At 49.1% G+C, this 11218-nt stretch overlaps 1 protein-coding gene across 1 annotated transcript in view; it reads left to right on the top strand.

The window, feature by feature from the left end:
* The first annotated feature begins 78 nt into the window (after nt 1-78).
* POGLUT1 (protein O-glucosyltransferase 1) overlaps nt 79-11218 on the top strand; it is a 30587-nt gene continuing 19447 nt past the window's right edge. The window contains exons 1-2 of the mRNA XM_081952840.1: nt 79-239; nt 2113-2203. Coding sequence (XP_081808966.1) covers nt 155-239; nt 2113-2203 — 176 coding nt within the window. The 5' untranslated portion in view covers nt 79-154. The remainder of the gene's footprint in view (nt 240-2112; nt 2204-11218) is intronic.

The raw sequence follows: 11218 nt of genomic DNA, 5'->3' as shown, positions 1-11218 counted from the left end.
ACATGTCATGGAACTACATTTCCCATAAGGTAGTCTGCCTACATTTCCCAGGAGGTAGTTTCTTAAAGGAGACAGCTCTTAATTTCTACACTATCTTTATACTGCTGGGGCAACAGGGCACATGCCTTAAAGTTGTAGCTTGGGGTTCGGCGTGATGCAGCGTCTGCAATTGTCTCTTGGGACTTTACATGTTTTTATTCTCTGTCTGTTTACTCTGGGCTGGGGAAGTAGCTCAGCAGGTGAGTGTTGTTAGGATGATTTTTCACTGATCGGATGCAAATGGGACCGAATATATCTCGATACAATTTTGTTTTGCAGCGCGCTAAATCTATGGGATCCGGGAATTCATTCTGCACCATCTCACTCTTGACTCTCTGGAATCATTCATTGTTCAGAGGCCAATATCATATTGTATTCCTTCATAAGTTTCCTTTTTTTTCTTATTTGCCAGAGATTTGAACATTTACCTGAAACTTGTTTCCTAATACACTAACTATTTTCAATGTTATACTGTTTTGCAAATAATGAAAAATAAATGTACCGAATTAAAACACCAAATTAAGATTTCTTTACGACCCGATAGCCTACAATTTATGAGAAATCTTTGGCATTACAACGAATTCTAGGAGTTTCACACATCTGGAAGCATTACCTTTTTTATATATTAGAAAACAGATTGAGAAATCTTAATCACAAAAAATGATATAATAGCATTTGCTTTTGTAATTTATTAGGATGGCACAGCACTTTGATTCAATTTCCCTTCCCAAAAAGTGTTTTGACATAACATATCTATGCCCATTTTGAGTAGCCGCATCTTTTCCCATGCTTGCTCTTTACCTCTGAAGCAACTTTTCTGAATAAAGTGAGGATTTTCTACGTATTAAATAATTAATGAAAAAGAAAAGTTTATCCAAGTAAGATTGCATCTGCAAACTTGTTTAAGCAATAATTTAAGAAGTAATGCTGGAGTACATTTTCTCTCCTGTGGACATTGGAGAATGGAACTGAAGCCATTTCTTCTCACTTGTTGCCTTTAATATATGGTAACTATTGGCTCCAGCTCATGACTCTGGACTATATAGTCCCATGTGTCAGACGAATGCAGAATAATGTAATGCAGCATTATAAAAATGTCACCACATAGTTTTACTCACAAGATTAAATGCTATCTGAGTGCCACTGCATTTAAAACCATATCATACTATGGGCATAAATGTAGATGATACCAGAAAGGAATTTGTGGCTTGGCATGGGCATTGAATAAATGAAGACCTTAATAAATACATTGTCTTATCAATGACAGTTACTCCTACATCTCATCTACTTCTGCCATACATTGACCTGCTTGATCAAAACTATACTGTGCAAATAAATTATCATTCATTCAGATGAATTAAACCATAAATTAGAGGCAAATTTTATAATTATAATTTTAATCTCTAGTTTGCAAGTCCTTTTTTTCTTTCAAATCCAATTAATGTACCAGTACTCATCTACATATTGGCTAACTCATGTTTATCAGAATTCGGAGCACTTTATATGAAAAAAAATACATTGTTGAAGGAAAAAAGAGCAAAAATAATATTCAATGTGCTAACGATGCAAAGTAAATTAAAAAATAGAATGATACATTAATTCTAAGTAAAAATATTGCAACACAAACATTTTAATATACTTAGCCGATGTATTTAATGATAAATCTGTAATGTATTTTTCCTGCAGTTATTTAATTGTATAATTTAGGGGAAAATATTTTAATCATTTGGGAGGAGGTTGTATGTTTTCATATTTTTGGATCAAGTATTAGAGGAAAAGATGAATAATTTTATCAAAAAACTATAAATCCAATTCCATTCATGTTTCAGGCATAATATTTATAGAATATACTGTATATGGCAGGGGTGTCCAAACTTGGGAACTTTAAGACTTGTGGACTTCAACTCCCAGAATTCCACAGCCAGCCGGCTGGGGAATTCTGGGAGTTGAAGTCCACAAGTCTTAAAGTTCCCAAGTTTGGACACCCCTGGTATATGGAAACCTTGCACTACCTACATCAACAACACAGTGGAAATAATTAAATTTGCAAAACTGTTTCTATTTAAATTTTAGATGCACACTGGAAAAAAATCCTTGTTCAAATTGACGAGGCAGTGAAGAACTACAGCCCATGTGTGAAAGATAACTGTAAGTGCCATGAAAGGTAAGAAAACAAAGGTATCTGATGGTTCCATCCATGTCTTGTGTTCTGATTACAAGTCTATTCATTAAGAACTTCATTGTTATTTATCAAATCAGCTGAATCTTCTTCTGAGTTTGCATGCAACTATCAGCACTGGCTGGATTTGTATAAAATGTATATTTTAACAACCATTTCAAATGGCCTGGCTACTTTCTAATGCTGTAAATTACATGAATAGAGAGTTGTCATATGTTCCTGTGTCATAGTTAGTATTGTTGGAAGAAATGTCCTTCTGGGTTCGGCTCCAAGTGGGGAAAAAGACACTGGAGACATGGAGGCTGCTTGGAAAGATGGTTTTAATGGTGGACAGGACCACATGGCTTGAGTCCTGAACAGAAAAGGTGATCACATGCTTCAGTGTTGGGGAGAAGAAGAGAAGGGAAAAGAAGAGAAGAGAGTGAAGAAGGGCTTGCAGGGCTTTTTATAATCTGTTCTGCCCCACCTATCTGTTTCCTGTTCCTGTGTAAGAAATGTATTCTGATTGGTTGCCAGACTCCCATGGGCCCATGCAACCCTCTAGGCTGAGTTTTGAATCCAGGTTTGGTTGAGTTCTCAGATGCCATGTGGTCAGTTGAGTAAAAGGCAATATTATCATGTCTTAATCCCATCCCTCTGGAGCTGATGGGGAGAACTCTTTATTATGTAAAGTGGACTAGCTTGGCCTTCTTAATGGCCCATTGACAAAGTGGGGATGGGCAGGAAGCTGCAGGAATTTACTTTGTGTTTAAAATGTGTTTCTCCCTTTTTCACATCCAGGAAAATATAATATTCTGCCTTTTCAATATTTCCTAGGATATTTCATTTTTCTGGGAGAGGGCTGGGTGATAACTTCCTACAGTATCTTTTACAAAGCTTGCTCAGAGTTAAGTAAACTTTAGCTAAACCATATGCTGATGGAATATCAGTGCAGTTTGACTTCCAGTCCTTACATTGATAGCACGGTTTTATGCACCATGCATAAAAACTGTAACAGGATTCACTTAGAATTTTGTGTGAATCCAGCAATTATGATGTAAACAGACAGTTACGGTTTTGTCAACAAGTTAAACCATGGTTTAGTATTTAAGATTTAGTTTTCCTTTTCCCTGTGTAGTTGAAAGGAAGAGTTCAGAGGCATTTTCTTACACCTTAGTTAGAATAATCAGCAGAATAAGAGAGTTGGAAGGGATCTTGGGGGTCTTCTAGTCCCGTGATGGCGAACCTATGGCACGCGTGCCACAAGTGGCACGCGGAGCCATTTGTCAGGGCACGCAAGGCGCTGCCCTGACAGCTGGCCAGCACGCATGCGCGCGCTGGCCAACTTAATTCACCTTTTTAAAAGCTATTTTTCGCCTTCCCCACGCTCCAGAGGCTTTATAGGAGCCTGGGGAGGGCGAAAAGAGCCTCCCCCGCCCCCCCGGAGGCTTCAGGGACCGTCCCTGAAGCCTTCAGAATGCTTAAAACCACCCTCCGAGCAAACTGGAAGTGACTTCCGGGTTGCTCGGAGCGTCATTTTAAACATTCCGAAGGCTTCAGGGACTGTCTGGATGGCGGAGGGAGGGGGGACTCTATAGCCTTCCTGCCATGCGTCCCACACAGGAATCCGTCCCCTCGGGGCTTTGCGCGGGCGTCGCAAGGATTAAGCCGAAAGGGGGGGATGGGGAAAGCGAAGGGGGCTTTGTTGTCCTCCTTCTCCTCCTTTCTCCCTCCAGCTCGAACGCGGCGCCGGGGCCCGGCAGGCAGGAAAGAGTCGGAGCCTGCCGACTGGAGGAAGTGGGTGAGAGGCGGGTCCTGTGAACGGCGGCAGCAGCGGCGGCAATAGTAGCAACTCGGCGGCGGGCCGCCCCGGCTGGGAGACAAAGGAGGGGAAAGATGGCAGGCAGCCGAGTTGCGACTATTGCCGCTGCTGCTGCCGCCGTTCTCCATAGCGCTGCTTGGAGAGTCCAAGGATGGGTTAACACAGCCTGTTTGCCCATGGACTGAGTAGATTTTTCCCCCTCTGGCCACGCCTCCTTTGCCTCTTCTGGCTCAGTTTTAAAAACTCAGTCCGCCCGATAGGACTAGTTTTGGGGAACACTCAGCTTTGAGCAAATAGGCTGGGTTCTCCATAGTAATTTTAGAGTATTTTATGTGTTAATATTTAGTTGTTATTAGGATTTTCCCCCAGGTTTTATTATTTTGACTCATTATTTTCCTTTTTTCTATTTTTACCAAGAAGAGGATTTACGTAAGTAAGGCTGAGGCAGCGATCGGTTCCACAGCTGCTTAGTCGCAGCTGGGGGAACAAGCGAGGCCGCTCGTCCGGCGTCTGCTGGCGAGCGCAGGGAAGGACGGCAATCCCCGTGCTTCCCTGGTCGTTTTGGAGGAGAGGCTTTTAAAAAAAGCCCTTGCTTCTCCAAACGGCGTCTTTTGCCGATCGGGAGAGCGGCGGCCATTTTGAAAAGCGCTGCTTTGGCGCGCTTTTTGGCTGCAGCCAATGGGAAGCGCCTGGCCCTTAAGTGAGGCTTTTGGCACGCAGAAGAGCCGGCGGCCATTTTTTTGAAACTTTTTTACCTTCCGGCAAGCAGCAGCAAGCAGCAGAGCCTCTCCGCCTCAACAGACAGCCGCAGAGGATTGCGAGGGCTTGCCTGGGTCTCCAGCAAGCCTGAAGTTCCCCAGCCATCTAAGGGGAAGCGGCAAGGAGTGTCCTGGTGCCTGATCCAGCCTCCCATCTGAGTCTGCAGACGCTTCTGGAGCCGTCGGGCCAGCGTCCACTGCCCTTCCCTCAGCAGCGACCTCTTCGACTCAAGATCAACCAAGGATGGCTGATGAAGGTTTGGAGCGAAGGGAGGAGCTGGCAGGGCCATCTGCAAAGCGCAGTAGACCAGATCCCTCAGGCCAGGGGAGAAAGGGAAACAAGGGCGCTGGGGGGAAAGCTTCCCACTCTTCAGCTGGGAGCAAGGCCCCCAAAATTCAAGGGGACAAGGGGCAGGACTCCCTAAAGGACAAGTCTGCTAGGCCCCAGGTTCCCTCTGCACCCTTACCAAGTGAGGCTGGGCCAGTTCCTTCCCCACCCATTCAGAGGGAGATAGAGCAGGGGGAGGAAATGGGAGATAGATCTCCATCCTTCTGTGATAGGGATTCCATGTCAGGATCCCCTGCAGCCTCTCTGGGTTACCCAGGTTCTCCTAGCTCTTCAGTCAGGGAGGATATCCCCTCCTTTCAATGCTGTTTTCATGCAGAGGATCAGAGAGATCCTCCTAGGGGTACCAGGGGACAGGCCTATGACCAATCCAGGCCTGTAGAGGACAAGGGCCCAGCTATGTCAGCAGAAATGAGGGATCTCATCACGCAGGCTATTTCCCAGGGTGTGGTAGAAGCCATGAGGCTACAGGAAGGCAGGGGTGGCAAGGCCTCTAGGCCTGTTCGCCCCCTGGGGGAAAAGCGGACCAGAGTCCTCGATTCCCCGGGCACTTCTATCACCACAGAGGTATCTACGTGGGAGGAGGAGGCTGCTGAGGAATTTGCTCTCTCGGAGGATGAGGATATGCCTCCAGACAAGCCCTCCTTCACTGGCCTCTTTAAGCCATCCTTATTCAAGCCCATCTTACACAAGGCCAGAGCCTCTACTGAGCTTGGTGCCAAACCTAAGGACAAGGAAGTCTCTTCTACTTCCCAGGACCTCATGGCAGGACTGTTCAGCGAAACAACCCCTGACCCAGAACTGATACCAGTTCCTGACATGTTCATGGAAGTTATCCAACGCCAATGGGCACAGCCAGGTACCCTGGCCAACCCCAGTGGCGCAGACAAATCACTGTATCCCTTAGAACCTAGGCTGGAGGATGTATTGAAACCTCCAGAAGTGGATGCCCCTGTGGTCTCTCTGACCTCTAATTCTAATCTCCCGGCCGAGTTATTAGAAGGGTTAAAGGCAGAGGATAAGAGGGCAGAAAAGGCTTGTCTCAAAACGCACCAGGCGGCTGCCTGGGCGATCAAAACCTCCACTTCTGCCTCGTTCTTTACGAGGGCATCCCTATTATGGCTGCGCCAACTTAGATCTCAGCCCCCATCTGAAGCATCTCGTTGGCGACATGATCTTAACAAGATCATTACGGCTGTGGAATATGCCTCTGATGCATCCCTGCATGCAGCGAAATTCGCCTCCAGGGCACTAGCGTCTAACATCACTTCTCGCCGCCTGCTTTGGCTTCGGCACTGGCAGGCGGACATGAAGGCAAAGTGGAAGCTGGCTTCAGCTCCATTCAAGGGGGAGAACCTCTTTGGGGATTCCCTAGAGAAATTCCTAATTGAGACAAAGGATAAGAGGAAGGTTCTTCCTTCCATCTTCAGGAAGCATGACAGGAAAGGTCAGGGCTCGTTCAGGAAACAGGCCTTTCGGGCACAGGAAGGTGCCCAGGCCTCCTCCTCTTCATATTCCTCCCAAAGACAGTTTAACCAGTCCTCTGACAGGTCCCAGGAACGAAACAACTTTTCTTCCAGGGGCAGACAATCCAATCAGGGGTCCTTTCGGAAGCCCTTTCGTGGGGGCTCCCACAACCGTCAGTTTAGACGTGGGAAGTGACCGTCTGGGGTCTCCTCCCATCGGGGGCCGCCTGCAATTCTATGTAGACCGTTGGGAGGAAACAACCTCGGACAAGTGGGTCTTAAATACCATCAGGAGGGGTCTAACCTTGGAGTTTCTATCCTCCCCTCCGCGGACCTTTGTTCGCTGCCCATTATCCAAGAACCCTGTAAAGAGGGCTCTCATGCAGGCAGAAATAGATCATCTTCTGCAGATCAACGCAATAGAGGCAGTTCCTCCAGAACAGGAAGGGAGGGGGTTCTATTCCATTCTCTTCCTGGTCCCCAAGAATTCAGGGGGGTGGAGGGCCATTTTAGATCTGAAGCGCCTGAACAGACATCTGGCCTACAAGCGCTTCAAAATGCAGTCTCTTCAGTCGATCCTAAGCTGCATGCGACAAGGGGATCTGCTCACCTCCATCGATCTCAAGGAGGTGTATCTGCATGTACCCATCCATCCCGCACACAGGAAGTTCCTGCGCTTGTGTTACAACGGAAAGCACTTCCAATACAGGGCGCTTCCGTTCGGACTTTCTTCTGCACCCAGAACGTTCACGAAGCTTCTTGCAGCTGTGGCGGCCCACCTGCGCAAGCTTCCAGTCCGCCTGGAGTGCTATCTGGACGACATCATCATCCACTCAAGGACTCATCAACAAGCGGTGAGAGAAGTAAACATCACAGTTCTCACCTTACAGGACCACGGTTTTTCCGTAAACATGGAAAAAAGCAACTTGACTCCTGCCACACGCATTCAACACCTGGGCGCCATAATAGACTCGGTATCTTGCCAGGTGTCCCTGTCTCCGGAGAGAATCCGCAACCTCAGGAGCAGAATCCGGTTGTGTCGCAGGAACAGGTCCTGGCAGGTGGTGCAACTATCCCAACTGTTAGGGATCATGATTTCTTGCCTCAACATAGTTCCCTGGGCACGTCTTCATGCAAGGGAGCTGCAATGGTTCTTGCTTCCAATGCAAAGAGCAAAGATCAGAAACTCCACCAGGAAAGTTCGCATCCCACCAAGAGTGACTCGGTCTCTGAGTTGGTGGCAGTCTCGAGCAGTGGAGAAGGGTTGCCTATTCAGAGAACCCGACAGGATCGTGGTCACGACCGACGCCAGTCTCTACGGTTGGGGGGCGCATTGCCAGGGTCAGTTGGCGCAAGGCAGGTGGTCCAGCGCGGAGGCAGCCCGGAGCATCAATTGGCTAGAACTCAGGGCAGCCCGGCTTGCGCTGAGGAGATTTGCAGAACAGCTGGAGGGGCACCACGTTCTGCTACTGACCGACAATGTGGCCGCAAAGGCTCACGTGAACCGGCAAGGAGGGACCCACTCCAAAAGACTCATGTCAGAGGCGGAGGCCATAGGACGATGGGCAGAGATCCACTTAGCGTCGCTGAGGGCGGATCACATCTCCGGAACCAGCAACGTGAGTGCGGATTGGTTGAGCCGTCAGACCATCGACAACTCGGAGTGGCAACTTCATCCGGACCTGTTCGCACAGGTGGTAAGGAGGTTCGGTCTCCCACAGGTTGACCTGTTTGCCTCGGCGGCAAACACACAGCTCCAGCGGTTCTTCTCCCGCTACAAGTCAGCTCAAGCGGAGGGGACGGATGCCCTGAGGTCCAGCTGGCCTCCAGGTCTTCTTTACGCATTTCCGCCCCTCCCTCTGATCCCGCAGGTGATCTACAAGCTGCTGAAAGAGGGGGCGGAGGTCATTCTGGTGGCCCCACATTGGCCCAGGAGATCCTGGTTCGCGGACCTGGTCGATCTGTCTGTGGAACAACCGTGGAAAATTCCTCCAGACCAGGTATCCTTGCGTCAGGGGGCCATCAACCATCCAGAGCCCCAATGGTTGCAGTTAGCCGTCTGGCACTTGAGGGGCAGCTTCTGAAGGACCAGAGCCTCTCAGACAACGTCATTAAAACCATCCAAGCTTCCAGACGTCCGGCCACTACTCGCATTTATGACGCGACTTGGGCTGCCTTTTCTTCCTGGTGCAGCCAACGGGACATTGACAGTGTGGAAGCGTCCATCCCTCAGTTATTGGACTTCCTACAAGAGGGCTTGGACAAAGGACTGGCACCAGCCACACTCAGGCGCCAGGTTGCTGCATTATCCACCATCTTAGCCAGACACCAACTTCAATCCCTGAGTCACCATCCTCAGGTCAAGAGCTTCTTGAAGGGGGCCTACAACATTCGACCCCAGGTGGTGCACAGGTACCCGACCTGGAACCTACCCTTTGTCTTGCAGGCATTGACAGCGGCTCCCTTCGAACCTTTGAGGAAGGTCTCTCTTCGACATCTGACTCTTAAGACTGCCTTCCTCATAGCCATTACTTCAGCCAGAAGGGTATCTGAGATTGCGGCCTTCTCGGCCAAGGAAGAACTGTGCATCATTCACCCAGACAGGGTCATCCTACGGTTAGACCCCGCCTTCATGCCGAAGGTGAATTCTCATTTTCACAGGTCTCAGGAGGTTATCCTCCCGAATTTCTGCCCCAGCCCTCAACACCCCAAGGAGCGCAGGTGGCACAAATTGGACGTGAGAAGGGCAGTCCGCATTTACCTGAAACGAACTAAGGACATCAGGCACTCCGAGGCCTTCTTTGTGTCTTTTCAACCAGGCTCGCTGGGTCGCAAGGTGTCATCTTCAACCATAGGTCGGTGGCTGCGAGCTTGCATTAAGATGACATATGACCTTCAGGGCAAGCCGGTTCCACCTCGTGTGACGGCACATTCCACCAGAAGTGCGGCCACGACCGCGGCCTGGGCGACTCAAGCATCTATTCTGGACATTTGCAGAGCGGCCACGTGGGCGTCTCCCACGGCTTTCATTAGAAACTACAAGATCGATTCCTTTGCCTCTGCCGAAGCCTCCTTTGGCCGTAGAGTATTACAGAAGGTTATTGAGGCTCCGGACAATGTCACTTCTTCCCGCCCTGGGACACCATAGCTTGGGCATGTCCCATCCTTGGACTCTCCAAGCAGCGCTATGGAGAATGACCGTTGTCTTACCTGAACGGTCGTTCTCATGGCGCTGTGGAGAGTCCAAGACCCACCCAGGGTAATTGTTTAGCTCCGAGATTGTATCTTTACACAGGTGTGAGCTGAGGACGTCTTCGTCGGACAAGACCTCGTTTTTAAAACTGAGCCAGAAGAGGCAAAGGAGGCGTGGCCAGAGGGGGAAAAATCTACTCAGTCCATGGGCAAACAGGCTGTGTTAACCCATCCTTGGACTCTCCGCAGCGCCATGAGAACGACCGTTCAGGTAAGACAACGGTCATTCACAGGACCCGCCTCTCACCCTCTTCCTCCAGTCGGCAGGCTCCGACTCGTTCGCTGCCGCAGGGCCCCGGCGCTGCGTTCGAGCCGGAGGGGGAAAGGAGGAGAAGGAGAAGGAACACAACAAAGCCCCCTTCACTTTCCCCGTTCCCCCCCCCTTTCGGCTTAATCCTTGCGATGGCGCGGCTAGAGGAGGAGGCGAGGGCGGCGCGGCCGAGGCCTGACGGACTTCCCTTTGGCCGAGCCCGGCGCGGCGGCGGCAGCGATGTGAAGGCCGGGCCCTGGCGAGCACGCAGAGGCTGGGCGGAGCGGCGCAAGGACGCCGGGCCTGAGGCACCGCGCGGCGGAGGCGATCCGGGCCTGGGCGATGGAGACGCACGTCTCGTGCCTGTTCAGGGACCGTCCGTAGGCTTCCCTGAAGCCTTCAGAGCTCTTAAAACGACCATCCGAGCAACCCGGAAGTCACTTCCGGGTTGCTCGGAGGGTGGTTTTAAGTGTTCCGAAGGCTTCAGGGAAGCCTCCGGATGTTCCCTGAAGCCTCCGGAGGGCCTCCGGGGGCCGGGGGAGGCTCTTTTCGCCCTCCCCAGGCTCCTATAAAGCCTCTGGAGCCTGGGGAGGGCGAAAAAATCATGCAAAAATGGGTGCATTGTGCGTGCATGCGCACTGGGGGGCGCGTTGCATTATGGGTGCGGCATGCCCGCAACTGACCCCCTGCGCTCCCCCCACTTGTGGCACGCGAGCCAAAAAAGGTTCGCCATCGCTGTTCTAGTCCATCCCCCTACTCAGACAGGAAACCTTACACCAGGGCTTCCCCTGGACAGTTATGTCTAGTGCTTAAGATAAGATGATCATTTCTTAATTTTAATTTTTAATCACTGATTTAACCTTTACTGTAATTGTATTAATTTTGTTATGTTTATACTCTGCATTTTTATTGGTTAAAGTTATTTTGAATATTGGAATAAACAGAAAGTAGAGGTGTATATTCAATAATAACAACAAAATAAATATTTTTATTTTATTTAAATAAAGTAATTTATTTAAATTAAATTTTAATTTATTTAAAACCTCATCAGATAAAATAAAATAGTGCTTTCTTGTAATAACCTGTTTTATTAAACTAATTTTGAATACCCTTTCCGTAAAGGTAAT

Source organism: Natrix helvetica, assembly GCF_964273705.1.
Source record: "Natrix helvetica genome assembly, chromosome: 4".
Taxonomy (NCBI): Eukaryota; Metazoa; Chordata; class Lepidosauria; order Squamata; family Natricidae; genus Natrix; species Natrix helvetica.
The sequence above is the reverse complement of the archived record's forward strand: the minus strand, read 5'-3'. Positions and strand labels throughout refer to the sequence as shown.